The sequence below is a fragment of the Grosmannia clavigera genome (assembly GCF_000143105.1).
Source record: "Grosmannia clavigera kw1407 unplaced genomic scaffold GCSC_156, whole genome shotgun sequence".
Classification (NCBI taxonomy): Eukaryota; Fungi; Ascomycota; class Sordariomycetes; order Ophiostomatales; family Ophiostomataceae; genus Leptographium; species Leptographium clavigerum.
The window spans coordinates 673,865-689,865 of record NW_014040784.1 but is presented as its reverse complement, the minus strand read 5'-3'; the positions used below and the strand labels follow the sequence as shown (position 1 = coordinate 689,865).

Below are 16,001 nucleotides of genomic sequence, written 5' to 3'. Positions count from 1 at the left end.
TTGTTATGCAATAAAGGAGACCACCAATGCATGGTACCAAGTGTCTAACCACCTGCCGAGCCTACGAAATGCAAGGAAAGAAAATAAAGAAACCTGGGTTTGAAAATGGACAGAACAAACCGAAAATGAAAACCCGGATAAAAGATAAGGAAAGAGAAGGAGATGGAGTGGTGACAATTTCACTCAGATAAGCGGGTCGTTGACCTGGATGAGACCTGGTGCTGCGAGTGTCTTTGCGGGCACATCGTCTGGGCTGGAGAAGTTCTGGCCGACAGTCAGAGCGGCGATGGTGAGGCCGTCCAGAACAAAATCAGTGTAGGGGAAAGCGGCATGAAAAGTGAGGACATCACCAGCCCAGGATGCGTTGGTGATGGACTCACTGAGAGGGCTGTCCTGGCCGGTGAAGTAGGTGATGAAGAGCGAGTCCTCAGTGGCGGTGGCATTTCCGACCAGCTTGGCAGCATCGGCGACGCCAGTGAGGTTGGCAGAGAAGGTAAGGTCCTGATCAATCGGCTCGACGTTGGCGGCACCACCAGCAGACAGGCCGCTCTCAACAGACAGAGCTGGGAAGATGGGAATGGGGATGTCGGCAATGTCAAATGGACAGGAGACGACGAAGCCCTGCAAGACAGAAAAGGCAAAAGCCGCAACGCTAGTCGTCAGAAACGGCTTCTGCGACGGCTTCCGGTTCAGCAGGCTGCGGTAGAAGCCATTCTGCTCTCCCTCCTGACCAATGACCGAGGCGATGGTGCGCACAGGACCCGCATCACCGTTCTCAGCCAGCAGTTGGGCCGCATCCTGCAGGGTGCCAAGCACGACGCTGGTAAAGGTCTCGGCTAGAGCGATGGCATCACCCAGACGAGTGGTGGGAAAGGTGTAAGTGCAGGGTTCGGGCACAAGAGACGCGCCAAAGTGCTTGAGCACCCCCTCGGCGTTGAGAGCATGTAGCTCCTCCTGGGCGAGCACAGTCTTCAGCACGCCTATGAGAGAGGCCCGTTCGGCAGGCCAGGGCACTTCGAAGCCAGGCACGTCGTTGGTGACGTTGTAAAGCAGCGACGTGAAGAAGGCGACCTCGAAGTTCTCGTTAAAGGCGATCAGCTGGAAGGCCGGCAGGCTGTCATTGGACAGCTTGGCTGGCGGGGCTGCGTCGGACAGAGTGCCGTCGGCCTGGCGGTTGATGGCATCGAGCTGCGTGGCATTGGGGTTAGGGAAACCATCACCCGGTGTCTGGGTGGAATTCGAGGGTGTCGGTGTCGGGGCAGCGCTGGCAGTCAGGAGCAGAATGGCCGTTGCTGCAGCAGAAGCAAGACGGAAGAGCATGTTGGCGGATATGTTGTAAGTGGGTGACTTGTTTTGGTTGATACGATGGAAGTTGCTGTAAAGAATAGGATCAAGTGTCTGACAGAAGAGGAATATGGGATGGAATGAGACAACAACGGAGAAAGAATGAGAACGATGCGGCATTATATATGCAGCAACCACAAAGATCTCGAGCAGCACAAAGAATTGGACGGCCACCCATGTGCTGCCATGTATTCCACACGTCTTTGAAGCCGTCTGACGCCAACTGCCAGCAGGTCCTTTGTGTCTTTAGCGCTGCGTTGGCGCAGCAAAACGAAAATAGGCATCTTCAACGTGGCCCTGCAGGTCCAGTCGACTTGCCAGTGGCATGCCGGATGGGCAGTCTTCCGGAACACCAGCCACGGTCATATGGATGGGGACGGGTGGTGTAAGCCCCGCTAGCCGTGCTGCACGGCCTCCGGCCACTGGATGGCCCATCTGACGAAAGAAACAAAACGCCTTTATGCAAGCGGGCCAATGAGAGATGAGACGAGCGCCCATTTCCGCCCCCGCGTCAGCTTGTAGTGCATTTTTGGGCCTTTGAAGGATGCCCAAAGAGAAGCTTATTTTTAAACAAGGAACTGGGGCTGAGCAGAAGGGCGGTGCTGGTTGGCTGACAGGAAACAAAGCTTATGGAGCGGATACCGGTAGATCCGTGCAAAGGCCAAAAAGCTTGGCTTAGAAGACTGACGGAACCGGCCTGCTGATTCGCTAGCGGATGACGCCGTGCCAGGGTTGACTGTAATAACTCGTCGATGGGTAATAATAGCACGGCAAGGTTGTTTGTCCGCGTCAGAGAAAGAACTGATTTTAGAACAAAGGGAGAGAAGAACCGAGTAGAAGAAACAAGGAGAAAACGACAAACGAAAAGAATTGTACAGGGTCGAGGCTTCCTGCTGCCCTTGACCGGACGGCCAGTCGTTCTTTCCTCTTTCCATTCCCCAGTTCTCTGCCGCCGAGGCTTTCATTTTCAACGTGGCGGCGTGGCTGATGCGACCTCTTCCGTCGGCCACCGGTCGCATTCTGTCGGGCTTTACTACGTACATAGCCGAGAACAGGCGCGCTGCTTCCTGCGAATCCTTCTGCGGGTCACTGCCTTCGACAGCGTCGTCGCTTATCACCTTCTCGTTCCTGTTTTTGGCAGCACCACGTACAGATTGTCGCAATTGATTTGTGACCAATCCTGCTTTCCAAGCAGTCCATGCAAAGTATCTTACAAACTTGGCGGATATACACACCGTCTTTGGCCCCACCATCTCATTACAGTAAATTGAACCAAACCAAACCAATGGCAATTGGCATCTCACACAACAACGAACACGAGTGTTCCACACCGGCTTACATCTTTTTGCAAATGCTCGCCAAAGAGGTGGAGTCCTGTAAATGACCATACTATGTAGCCAATCCCCGGGTGCAGAGAACTAAAGTTATCAGATCTGCCCCTCACACCATCCATGTCACTATTGCGGTATATACACTTGGGCTAAAACAAATACCGGTTTCAAGAAGATACATAGGAACACACAAGCTCGGTCTCTACGGCCAACCTCGTTGCGGACATACTCGGAAACGAGCCGACATCGGGCAAAGCAATGTCCACTCAGCATGCAGTCAGGACGATCATTGCCACAGCTAGCACGAATGAGATAATACTTTGTTTAGAAATGCCCCAGAGAGGACCGGAAATCACGTCTTCCTCCGCATGTCGCTCTGATCGAGCATAAGTACAAATGCGAGCACGGATACAATGGACCTTATTCCGAAGTCGGAAATGAAGACGTGCGACCTCTCTGGGGTGCATGGCCTGTGGTACAGTATCAACACCGAATATGTCTTCGGTTACGAAGACTCATCTAACGAACTGCGTGTCTGGAATTGCTAGTACAATGCTTGTCCTGTAAGTAGTAAGATACAAGAAGCAAAAGTAAACAACTCGTCTCAGGGGAATAATGTAAGTATTTCGTGCAAGATTTCAATGGTATGTAATGTGAGCTCGATCGAACCTGATCTTGCCATCAAAAATCCGCGACTTCGGGTGAGACAATGCACATGCCAATCCCTCACTTCACACACCCCTTATACATGTGCGGGCCTCCAAAAATTATACAACGGCAAGATGGCCGAGTGGTCTAAGGCGTTGGATTTAGGCTTTCAAGTCCTCCGGGCTTAAAGGTGTATTTCCTCCAATCCGAAAGGGCGAGGGTTCGAATCCCTCTCTTGTCATTTTTGCATTCTAATGCCTTTTTTTCGCCCACCGGAATTATCAGTATTTAATCTATTCGTTCAACACTACGAGTACAGGTCACCACTCACTTAATTAGTTTTTATTAGTCTTCTTGTTCTCTGCGTCTTTATCTGTCATGGATGGAGTCTCGTTCCCTCTACCCGACTTTCTCCGGCGTTAAGATCGGTCATCATTGCCACGATCCCACCGACAACCGCAATCACCAAATGTCTGATATTCCTCTTCTTCCCAGCCAGATACAGAAGAAACGAGCATGAACGCCACCCTGCCACGCCCTGATTTTGCAGGGCCCCGTTGATAGAATCGGTAGAATCCTCGAACAGCAGAAACAATATAATAGTACAGCCCGACCTTGACAATAGTATCTCCCAGCCGGCGGGCTCAAAATTTTGTCTCTACCAAACCGTCCCATGTGTTGCAGTCCCATTCCACTCCCATGTCCCGATTTTTGTAAAGTAATAATAAATCTGGATGCAAAACATGCAGCCTTGGAATAGAAATCGCCGCAACCGAATGATCACGCTGCCAGTGATATACAAGTGTGCAACGCACTCTGGCAGGAGTGCAATCAGCCGTCCATGTGTCCGTCGGCAATGGCCAGACGCTGCTTAGTCGTCTTGGCCTTCTTGACGCTCACACGCTTCTTTCTTCCGCCGCCAGTCGTGGCTGCCTCGATCGGCGTTGCTGTTCCTGACGCCTTATTGTCGTCGAAGTTGCCCTCGCCTGCACCACCCGTTAGCTCGACTCTCCCACGACGTCCAATACGAGGAAGCACACGGCGAAACTCACCTTCGTGGTACATCTCGTCCAGGCTGGCACCGTTGCCATCCACGTCGACATTGCGCTTGCGTTTGCCGCCGCCACGCTTCTTGACCACCTTGTCCAACTCCCCGTTCTCCAGCATTTCCTTCTCGCGACGCTCGATCAGTTCGGCCTGCTCGTCGTCTGCCAGCCACAGCGCGATATCGCGGTTGCGACTGTCTTGAGCACGACGGCCCGAGAAGTCCACACCCATAGAGGCAGCACCGCCGCCCTGGATGACCACCCGTTGCACTTCCTCCTTTTGCAGGGCACGTTTCCGGATGCGCTCTTCGATCGTACCGCGTGTAATCATCCGGTATACCGTCACCTGGCGCGTCTGGCCGAGACGATGCGCGCGGTCCATGGCCTGCGAGTCGATGGTTGGGTTCCAATCGGAATCGTAAAAGACAACCGTGTCAGCTGACGTCAAGTTGATGCCGAGACCACCAGCACGCGTCGAAAGCAGGAAGATGAAAATCTCGGGGCGCGTCTGGAAGTCATGCACAGTATCGCGACGGTCTTCCAGTTTGGTAGAACCATCCAACCGACAATACTTGTAGTTGCGGTATGTCAGGTACTCTTCCATCAGATCGATCATGCGAGTCATCTGGAAATACAGGAGCACGCGGTGCCCGCCTTCCTTCAGCTTGAACAGCAGATCATCCAGCTTCGCCAGCTTGCCTGAGTCTGTCACGAACCGTCGCATCGACGGTACGGAGATGTTTGTGAACCGCTTCTTCTCCACATCCGGTGCTGGCAGTAGAGACGTCGACGGGTATCGGTTCCATGGCACCTGCTGCAACACCAGGGCCTTCTCCTCTGCCGGGTTGGGCCCAAACAGCACCCGCCGCATGGGCATGTTGAAGAGCAAGTCCTGGCGTTCTATCGCAGTCCTTCGGCTGCTGCTGGTCAGCTCGATCGGAGGTGCCGACGCGCTGTTGCGCCCAGCCTGCTCGACACGGGTCAGACCCGTGTTGTCGTACGCGGTGCGGGCAACATTCATGAGCGAATGCAGCACACCCTCGGTCGTAATGTCGGCAAGTGCGGCAAGGCCATTGCGCTCCCTGATCTGGAAGAGCGCATGTTTTGGAGTGTATCCGGACCGGGACGACTTGCTACCAACATGTTTCTTGTCATCGTCATCGTCGTAGACCACCTTCAGGCGATCCAGACGAGACGACAATCCTGGAGTGGAAGCGTGCTTCGTGGCGATATCGACGCCGCGGTCGAAAATATCGCGGTGTGATGCTTGGTACGCCTCGCCTGGACTGGTGTCAGCGAATCGCAGCCACGAGAAGGCCTCGTCCTTGCTGGAGCTGTCGCGGATGTTTTCGGGTGTCCAGATGTTCATCAGCTCTTTCAGGTACTTGTTGCGGAAACCAGCCACTGCGTTGTTTCGGCCGGGCATGTGGATGCGTCCGTCCTCGGATGCGACTATGCGCGGCACATCGTACTCGATCAGACTGCGGGTCGAGTAGCCGACAGGAATGATGGCACCCTCGCGGCTAAACGATTCTGTCTCGGCGAAGTAGCTCATGACAAAAGGCGACGTCGTATCGGCACGTTCGAAGAGGTCCGGGTGATTGCAGACCTTTCGGAACTGCATGACCAGGTTCATGAGCGTCTTGGAGTCGTTCTCGTCCCCTGTCGTAGCCTTCTCGATTAGGTCCATTATGCTGATTTGGTTGCGAAGATTGGCATAGTAGGCACGTTGGCGGTACGTCAGATCACAGAAAATGTCCAGCTCAATCTTGTCACCCAACTCTTTCTGCACGTGCTTCTTGACACGACGGAGCATAAAGGGCTTCAGGATCATGTGCAGCCGCTTAAGCTGATCTTCATTCAGCTTGGTATTGCTCTGCGCGTGCGACTCGATGTCTTTGGAAAACCATTCGCTAAACTCGTCGTGGGAGTCGAAGAGGGACGGCATGATGAAATGCAGCAGAGCCCATAGTTCCTGCATGTTGTTCTGGATCGGGGTACCCGTAAGAAGCAGACGGTTGCGGCAGTGGTAGTTGAGAAGCACCTTCCAACGAGAACTCTGAGAGCTCTTGATGGCCTGTGCCTCGTCGAGAATCATGTACTGCCAGCGCATCTTAGACATGAAGGCGACGTCAGACACAACCAGCTGGTAGGACGTGACCAGCACATGGAATTGTGCATTCTTCTTGTAGATGGAGTGCTTGCGATCCCAGAACTTGCGCAGGACTTTTCTGTCGCCGGCAGAGCCCCAGTATGGCAACACCTTGAATTCCGGCACAAACTTGTTAATTTCCTGCTGCCAGTTGTGCAGCGTCGAAGCAGGAGCAACAACGATAAAGGGACCCCAGATGTCGTACTTCTCAGCAAGATACGCCATTACGGAGATGGACTGCACAGTCTTTCCCAGACCCATTTCATCAGCAAGAATACCGTTGATACCCTGTTCGTACAGGTTCACCAGCCAATTCAGACCCTTGAGCTGGTATTCCTTGAGCTGTGCGTTGAGCAGCTTCGGCTGCTCAATCTCAACATCGCCTAGACCGGTGGGGTTCTGGAAGTTCATCTCGCCCTCGTCATCCATATCCATACCGGCGGGGGCCGGTTCGTCCTCGTTATTGAACTGGCGAGCCTTGTGTTGTGCCTCGGCAATGGCGTTTTGTGCATTAGCCACGGCAGCAGCATGAAGCTTGGTCTCGTCCTCATCGTCAAAGTCGAGGTTTTCAAAGTTGGTGACCTTGGAGCCGACCGCACCGTTGGACGCAGCCAAGCTCAGGTTTGCGCCGTGGCTGGTTCCCGACGCAGCCGCCTTGGCGCTCTCCTTTGCGGCTTCGTCAGGGTGATCGGTGCTGCGCTCGACTTCGTCAGTCTTGATCTTCTTGCCGATGAAGTGAGAGTACAGTTCCGTCTGGGAGATGAGGAAGTTAAGCTTCCGCTTTTGGCGAGCGGCTTCGCGGTCAGCTTCCTCCTTCCGGGCATTTTCGAGTTCCTGGCGTTCGGCAGCCTTGCGCAAGTCGCGCTCCTCGCGCTCATTGCGCTTCCAAAAGGTCATCATATCGCGCATGACACGCTTGGCGCGGGCCTGCAGGTCCTTGTTGCCTTTGTTAGTGCGCTGCTGCCACCGCTTCGCCTCCTTTGAGGCAAGAAGAGCAGTCTTCTTCAAGTTCGAAGCCTTTGTGGAGTAGGAGTCGGTGGCCATGCGGAACGTCTTGCTGACATCCTTCCTAGCCATGTCGCGCCAGATCTGGTCGTAGATTTGGTTGAAGCCCTTGGACTGAAACTTGATCTCCAGCGGATCTTTCGGTGCATCGACAATGGCCATCTTGTCCTTGTCTTTGTCCTTGCCTCGGGAAGACTTGGGCTCGGCATTTTCCTTGTTCGAATGGATGTCGTCCTTGCTGGTTCCGTCGTCCTTGCCCAATGCGCCGTTAGCGCCGGCAGCATTCGAGCCCTTCTTGAACTTGATGCGGATCTTGGACGTCTCCTCTTTGCTGGGCAAGTCCTCGCCGGCATCAAGAGCGGCCTGGGCAGCTTCGGCGTTCTCTTTCTCTTGCTGCTTTTGCTCCTTGGATTTCTTCGGACGCGAGCCGCCGCGTCCCTTGGCCTTGGTCTTTCCCGCGTCGAGCTCGGTGCTTTCAAATGTAGACATGGTGCCGCCCTCAAGGTTGAGATCCATGGTGGTCACATTTCTGACGGGCCCCTTGATGCCCTTTTGCAGAATGAGCTTCGTCTGCTGGGCCTTTTTGTTAGCCCGCTCGGCCTCGCGCAGCAGCTTCTGGCGCTCATTCTCGTCCTGGGTGAGGGCAGCGCGGGCCAGAGCATCCTTCTTTTGCTCCAGGGTGACAGCCATCGACTTCTCCCGCCGCCGCTTCCGTTGCATGTCCTTCTTCCGTTCTTTCTCGGCAAAGAGCTCTTGTTCGCGCACCTCCTGCAAAGCCTCGTCATAGTAGATTTCGTAGTAACGCTTGGTGCCGAGATAACCATGGTCTTCGAGCCGTTTGGCAAAGGTGTCGGACAAATCGGTGCGGCGAAGACAGTGCAATTCAGCTTCGGTGGTGGCCATCTGCACTTTCCGCCGCCGAAAGCGCTCTTGCCAGATCTCTTCTTCTTCGTCGAATTCGGAGGTGTCGACGTCTTCCATTTCATCGTCCAGCTTGTTCAAAAAGGTCTGGATGTTCTTCTCCCGCTCTGCTGTGACGGAGGGTGACGGGGTGGCTTTCTTCTGCTGGCCATTCACCCGTCGCTTCGCTGGCACACGTGCTTCTGTGACATTGGCTTTCACAGAGGAGCGCCGCGACGCCTTTGGGGCGATGTCTACCAGCGAGGCATCCAAGTCCATGTCCCTGTCCTTGACACTGGACACGCGATGTTTGGCCACTCGTCGGCCACCTCGTGGTTTTTTGTCCTCTGGCTTGTCCAAGCGCAGGACCCGAACGCCCCGGGCAGTATTGTTATGTTCAGAGTCGTCCTCAGCGGGGGGTGGTGATTTGGGTCGTGGCTTCTCGACCGCCGGCTCGGCGTTGGAGAGAATGTTGGAGAAGGACATTAGGTCGGCAGTGCGCTTGGGCGTCTATATGGTAGGGGAAAGCAATCAGCATTAGATAAGGAAGGAGATGGTTGATGTATGGAATGGATGGAATTGAGACGTGACACTTGAAGCAAAGCTAAAAGCGTTGATGGAACGTACACTTGTAGGCGCAGCTGCCTTGTTTGTGGCCGGGGACTCAGCCTTGGAAAATGAAGAAAGCGAGGGTATGGAGGTGGCGGTGCCATTTGGAGGTGGCGAGCCAGCCAGAGACAGCGGGCGGTGGCCCAAAGATGGAGAAGCCATTTGTAGTGGTGGGTGGGTTGAGATGCTGACAGAGTCAGATATGGCAGACGACAATGTGCCAGAGGCAGAGAGCTTTCGTGAATGGGTGACCGGGCTTCTCGAGGAGGCGGGGGCAGCAGTGGGCGATTTGTGGGATGTGCCGTAGTAGGGCGAGCGATCGCCTACAGATTGAGGTCGCGATGGATATTGGTACGCGTCGCGATGCTGTGGTGGACAAAAGCAGTGGCTCGTGTCAGTAAATGTCACGTTCACACATGATGCATCGTGACGTGCCAAGACAAGCCAGAGCGAGGGTGAGATGAAGGCGATGGCGAAAGAAAAAGACGACGCGTTTAGTGAGAAGAAAGGGGCCGGTCGATTACGGTGTATGTAGGAAGGGAAGTAGATTAATGGACGGGCAGCGGATGATGGAAGCCGAAAAGAAACCGAGATGGAAAATTAAAGGTGATGGCAGGCCAAGGAGAGAGGGAATAAAAATAAAAAGACGGATAGGTGGAGTCGAAGAAGACAAGGGATCAGAAAAGGGAGCGAAAAGGAAACGGTGGAAATAAGGGCAGAATCCAGGAGCGGCAAAAAAAAATCCAGTAACGTAGAGGATGATGAGACAGGATGCAGGAGACGGCAGGCGCGCCAGTCAAGCCAAGCACCAGCGACAAGCGTAGAGCCGAAAAAGAGCCACATTAAAAAGCACAAAGCGCACGACAAAAAGGGAGCCGCCAAGATATGCGTGTAGCCTGGTGATAAGGCAGAAACGCCGGTACGGAGGAGAGCAAAATTGACCAGCAGATAGATTTGGATGCACGAGTACGGGATGCAGGGTAAGCTGACAGTGAGGCTGTGAGGAGAGGGAGGAAAAGGGAAGGAGCAATAGAGTAGGTAGATTAGGTAAGAAGGCCAAAGGTAGAGAGAAGAGAATGAAAGAACAAGCTAAATGAAGAAAAGATATACAGAGAGACGGGGCAGAACGAGACAGAAAGGAAGAATAAGAAAGAAAAAAAGCAAGCGCATACCTGAACGGTTGCAGCAGTTGCAGCAGCTGCAGCCTCTTTCTCGCTGATGCGACGAGACCCCGTTTCGGACGGCCGACGCGAGCTGGCCGTGGCTGCTGTCACGGTTGTAGTCCTGTCGGTCGTCGGGTCGTAGAAGCTGCCGGACGCCTTTTCGCGCTGCGCCAGCGACACGGAATGGCCGGCCGGCCGCAGCGGCGAGCGGGGACGCACTGCGTATTCGTAGACGGGCGAGGCTGACGGAGGCGGCCGGTGAGACGTGCCGTTGGCATAGCTGTTTCTGTCGGCCGGCGGCGAGGCAGCGTGGCTGGATCGCAGGGGGTGCGACTGGTGGTGGCTGTATTGGTGGTGGTGCGAGCTGTTACTGCTGTTGCTGTTGCTGTTGCTGTTGCTGTTGCTGTTGCTATTGCTATGGCTATGGCTATTGCTGGCGATAGGACGCGATGGGTAGGACGAGGCTGGCAAAGCGGTCGAGGCCGAGGAGACCACGTCGGCCTGCTCGGGGTTGAGAATCTCAATGTCGCGGTGACGGCTGCTGCTGCTGCTGCTGTTCTCCTGGCGCGACAGCACCGTCGAGCGGAAGTCGGATGGGTCCATGGCACAAACAGGCGCGCGCGCGCGTCTCAGACGGCAGCCTCTCGGATCTTCGCAAGGCGGCCCGCAACCAGCCAATGGGAGGACGGTAGGACAGGACGCAGCGGATTCGCGATGGCGACAGCGGGAGACGACAGACGACGACAGAGGTTGGAAGGCGGTGGTTGTCTATGCGGGTGGCATCCACAGTTCGTGGCGTGGCCGTCTGCTCATCGGTCGATCAGTCGCGATTGGCGCGTGTCGGCGAAGCTGCCGAGGAAACACGAGACGGTCGGAATAGCCTGTCGAGGAAGCTCCTGGGAGAACACGGGAACGGTGCTCTGGACAGAGAGACGGTGCCCCGAGCTTGCTGCAGCTCCGAGTCGGTGAGCAGCCAACGTGACCGGGTAGGTGACGATGTGGCGGATGGTGATGGCGATAGGGATGTTCGATGGTGGTGGCGATGGAAGAAGACCGAGCACTCGAAATGGTAGGAAAGATGGCAGGAGAGAGAGGATAGAGGAGGAAAAGAGGCAAGAGGGCGGATGGAACGTTTGGGCAAAGGCGGTGGATGGGGCCCCCAGATCAACGACACGAACAAGAGCAGGAGGTCCTTTTTGGTGCGCCTCGCCCGGCGACCGTTTTTTTATTAATTTTTCTGGCCTATTTTCCTCTTGTCTGTCCTATTTTTGGCCCTCCTTCTCGATTGAACGCTTCGCGCTCCATTACTTTTGCGACTATTCCGGCTTGTCCATAAAACCCGCTCTTCCCATTTCCCTTGTTGGTTCGCCGCCATCGCCGGGCTTCTTCTTTCCCCCTTCCCGCTTTCCTCTCTTACTGACTTGCTCTTTTCGTCTTTTCCTGCTGGCTCCTCTCTCTCTCTCCATCGTTTTCTTCTCCCCCCCTTTCTACCGCACTTGTGTCATTTCTTCCCTGCATACGAGGCGTCGTAGTGCCCATGGGCCACCATCGACATCCCTGCCCCGCTGCTGCTGCTTGCGCCTTCCATCCTTTCCCCAACTCTCGTCGCGTCGCTTCCGTTGCGCCTTCCGTTCCAGACTCAGGCCCAGCCCCACTCACGCCAATCACCGTGCGAGCCCGTCTCTCCGCTAGACCCACACCCTGCCCCCCAATCAGTGGATCGCCCCAGTGAGATTTCGACAGCTTGTCATGTCGTGTGAGAAAGCTTCGTAATACAGATACGAGGCAAGCCTCTTGCTGTCCTTTTATGCCTCAGGCAGAAACTGCCTCGGGTACAGTGACCCTAATTCCGACCACCTGCACAATCCGGCAATGCAACAGTAGCTAAATTAGGCATGCCTAGTTAGTTCCGCTGGAGCTGCATAATTGCAACCCGCCAAAAGGCGTCGAGAGCCAGCGCACTGATACCGCATGAATGCCTTGGTCGGACGTCAGTTTGATCGCAGCAAGCCTGCGATCCGGTCGTGCGCAACATGTTTGGCGATGTCGGCCACGGCCTTCAAGTTCGTGAACCCGCCGCTGTAAGGCGTATCGTACATGTGCCAGCACGTTCAGCCCTCAAATGGTGCAAAACTTATGACAACTGCCCACAACCTACAGTCATGAACATTCGCCTATGCAGTGCGAGTGCCTCACGTGCAGACCAATGTGGAATGACGTCGCCGCCATCAACTTGTCGCAGTGCCGTTCCAACACACTTGCATGCCACAAGTCACTGCCAAAATCACGCATGACAATCTGGTCGTTTGGTTTTACTAGAAACATAAACAAAATTCTATCCGGTGCATGATGTTGTTGGAAATTCCATTCCGTAGAAACATGTCGCGGGACCTCGGAGCTTTCTCGCTCTTCGTTCTCCCACTTGGCAGAGCCCATTTCGTTTCATCCTGGTTGCCGTCCTCCAAACAAAAAAGACCCTCTAGTGAGACTCCTGCGGCGAGACAGGAGCTGTCCCCCCCTCTCGTCGTCCAGTTCCTCGTCCAGTGGAAAATTCCTTTCCCGTTCTATTAGTTCGGCAGACCCTGTGCCAGTCCTCGCCTACTTTGTTTCGGGACAATCTTCCTCTATGCCGAGAGTCCGAGAAAAACAGAAGGAAACGGGCGGTTCAGGACGACGGCGACGTGCAGTCTGTGGAGAAAAGTCACGTGCCGTTTCTTAAACCGCACCAGCCGTGATCATCTTCTTCCGCAAGTAGTTCTTGTAATCGGAAATGGTGCCGTCCCATTGCCGAATTGTCCGGTTCTCGCACACCATGATCTGGTTGGCAATCTTGTCAAGGAGTCTGAGGGTGTTAGTGGGAGGACGTGAAGGAAAGAAAGAAGGAGAAAAGAAAAGGAAAAAAGGAAGAAAATAAAATAAAAAAAGAAAAAGTGAAAAAAAACTCACCGGAAATCGTGGCTGACCACGACGACACCACCGCTAAACGCCTTGATGGCGTCTGCCAGACTGTCAATCGTCGGAATGTCCAGACCGTTCGTCGGCTCGTCCAGCAGCAGCATGTTGGGGCTGTCAATGGCCAGCAGCGCAAACACGATCCGGCTCTTCTGGCCCTCGGACAGGGTGCCGATCAGTGCCGTCTGCGACTCGCCCGAGAGGCCGTATTTGCCCAGCTGCTGACGCCAGTACTGGTAGTCCTGCGACTTCTCCCGGTACTTCTCGCGCACAAAGTCCAGCGCCGACTTGGTCAGGTCCAGCTGCTCAGCCGAGTGCTGCGAGTACACACCCAGCTTCAGATGCGTGTGGCGCGCCACCACACCCTCGGTCGGGCTCAGCTTGCCCGTCATCAGCCGCAGCAGCGTCGACTTGCCCACACCGTTGGGGCCGACCAGCGCCGTGCGCGAGTCCATGTCGAAGCCGAGGTCAATGTTGCGGTACAGGTCGTCCTTGGGATCGCCCGAGTACGAGAACGTCACGTTGTCGAACGAGAGCACCGGCGGCGGCAGCTTGTCCACGTCGGCAAAGCGGAACGAGAACACCCGGTCCTCCGTCACCGGCTGGATGAAGCCGTCCGCCTCCATCTTGTCCAGGATCTTCTGCCGCGACTTGGCCTGTCGCACCAGGTTGGCGTACGTACCCGCGCTGGCGATGAACTTCTTGATGTGTGCAATCTCCTCCTGCTGCTTCGTGTACGCCTTCATCTGGTTCGTCTCCTGCTCGGACCGCGTCTTGATGTAGGAGTCGTAGTTACCACCGTAGTACAGGAGCTGCTTCGACCGCATGTCGATCATGTTAGAGCACACACCGTTGAGGAAATCCTGCGAGTGCGAAACGAGCACGAGCGTGCGCTCCCACCGCTTCAGGTACTCCTCCAGCCACACGCACGCCTCCAGATCCAGATGCGCCGTCGGGTCGTCCAGCAGCAGCAGCGACGGCTGCACAAACAGCGCCTTGGCCAGGCCCACGCGCATCCGCCAGCCACCAGACATGTCCTTGGTCTTCTTGTTGATCGTCACCTTGTTGAAGCCAAGACCCGTCAGGATCAGTGATGCACGGGTCGAGAAGGTCGAGGGGTCCATTCTTTCCATGTGCTAGAGACACGTCAGCAGTGCAAGGCAAAGCGGGGAATGGCAAAAAGGCAAAAAAGGCAAAAAACAGGGATCCAAGAGTCACTCACATCGTAAAGATCCATCAGCACTGGGCTGTCCGGGCCCTCGTCCTCCAGATACTTCTCAGCCAGCTTGTCCAGCCGCTCCAGCTCGTTCTGTGCCTCCCTAACAACCCACTCCAGCGCACCCAGCTCCGTCGGCGGAGCGCCCTCGTTCAACAGGTAGATGTCGACGTGCTCCGGGATGGGGAACTCGCGCTTGTCAATGGCCTTCATCAGCGTACTCTTTCCGCAGCCGTTCTCGCCCAGCAGGCCGTAGCGGCGGCCGTACGTCAGCTCCAGCGTCGAGTCCTGGATCAGCACGCGGCCGTGGAACACAAGGCTGACGCTGGTAATCTTCACGTCACGACTCGTCGGCGTCGATGAAAGAACGCCCGTTGTGACGCGGTCCGAAAGGCCGTGCTTGTCCATTTGAGCGGCCAGCCGCTTCACCTCCTCATCCCGGTTCGATGTGTCCTCCTCGTTCACGATCGGGTTTCCGTTGCCATCGAGCTCGACCTCGGCCGCTGCCGCCTTCTTCGACCCGACCTTGGACTTCTTGTCCTTGCCGTCGGCGGCCTTCTTCGCGAGTCTCTTCTCCTTCGAAGCGGAAACCATGTTGGCTGGTGTTCGGAATTGCAAATTCGATGGGAGGTTGTCGACGGGGCAAATAAATGGTCCGTCGCTTCTTTCCAAATTGAAGGGAAAGAAGGGGAAAAAAGGGGTGGGTGGTGGCGGCTGTTGCGAGTCAAAACACAACAAGTCGAGATAACCCAAGAAAAAGAGGGAGAAAGGGAAGGAAGGGGACTGTGGCGGGGTTTTCCTCTCTATTTTTTTTGCTAGTCAATTGTTGGGCTGTGGTGGGGTTGGCACTGCCCCGGCCATTAAAAAAAGTTTTTGGCGCCGTCCGATAAGGCGATTAAAACTCTGTTTGTGGCAATTAGGCATCAAGGCACCATCCAACCACCGTTCGTCCATTCGTGTTTCTGCGTGCGTCGAACCCTGGACACACACAATCCTGCTCTCAATCTACCTACGCCGCCTACTACCTCCACAATATGATCCACCAGAGAAAGCTACTCGGTAGTACATACCTAGCAGGAAACTATCCCACAAACTCAAGATCTTAGAAGATGCCTGCTTCCGACTCTCTTCGTAAGCAGACTACAACCTAAGACAGAGACCAAATCCCGCTCTATGTAATCTTCAGAGCCTCCTTTGACCCCGGCCGAACGTGATATTGTCAAGTCATACGGCGGTTGGACCAACTTCATGCTTGCCATGGGCCTCAAGCCGTGGGTGGACGATGATATGGCTGAAGGCAAGGCTATTCTGGAGGGTTTAGTCCACAATGATTCGGAACACTGAAACGACTGCGTCGAACTTTTCTGTTTTGCTTAATAAAACAAATGTGCCCTTATTTGACGTCACCGTCACGTGGTCTACTTGAAGCCCTCCACAGTGTATACAACTGTCTGCACTATAAGTCGACTTTGTTTTGAAGAGGAGAACATTGTCCTTTCATAAACGACGATCTGATGCTGCTTTCCAAGGCAAACGTACTGAACACAACATTCTCGTTGTTTCTCGGCCTTCTTGACTTCAGAAACCGCAGACTGAATGTGCCTTCATATTTTCGACTGCTGATTGACTGCGAGG

At 54.8% G+C, this 16,001-nt stretch overlaps 4 protein-coding genes across 4 annotated transcripts; 1 reads left to right on the top strand and 3 right to left on the bottom strand.

Moving 5' to 3' along the window:
* Positions 1-183: 183 nt before the first annotated feature.
* Positions 184-1,320, bottom strand: CMQ_2406 (sexual development protein; the record flags this gene model as incomplete). The annotated part of the gene is made up of 1 exon (XM_014316364.1): positions 184-1,320. One exon carries the CDS (start codon positions 1,318-1,320, stop codon positions 184-186), a length of 1,137 nt encoding a protein of 378 aa, XP_014171839.1.
* Positions 1,321-4,154: 2,834 nt separating this feature from the next.
* CMQ_2289 (snf2 family helicase ATPase) lies at positions 4,155-10,801 on the bottom strand (the record flags this gene model as incomplete). The annotated part of the gene is made up of 4 exons (XM_014316247.1): positions 4,155-4,309; positions 4,376-8,936; positions 9,054-9,401; positions 10,208-10,801. The coding sequence occupies 4 exons, from the start codon at positions 10,799-10,801 to the stop codon at positions 4,155-4,157; spliced, it is 5,658 nt and encodes a 1,885-aa protein (XP_014171722.1).
* A 2,112-nt stretch (positions 10,802-12,913) lies between these two features.
* Positions 12,914-14,960, bottom strand: CMQ_2154 (ATP-binding cassette sub-family F member 2; the record flags this gene model as incomplete). The annotated part of the gene is made up of 3 exons (XM_014316112.1): positions 12,914-13,040; positions 13,145-14,286; positions 14,373-14,960. The coding sequence occupies 3 exons, from the start codon at positions 14,958-14,960 to the stop codon at positions 12,914-12,916; spliced, it is 1,857 nt and encodes a 618-aa protein (XP_014171587.1).
* A 515-nt stretch (positions 14,961-15,475) lies between these two features.
* CMQ_2206 (uncharacterized protein) lies at positions 15,476-15,710 on the top strand (the record flags this gene model as incomplete). Its single annotated transcript, XM_014316164.1, has 2 exons — positions 15,476-15,497; positions 15,553-15,710. The coding sequence occupies 2 exons, from the start codon at positions 15,476-15,478 to the stop codon at positions 15,708-15,710; spliced, it is 180 nt and encodes a 59-aa protein (XP_014171639.1).
* Between the last annotated feature and the right edge of the window lie 291 nt (positions 15,711-16,001).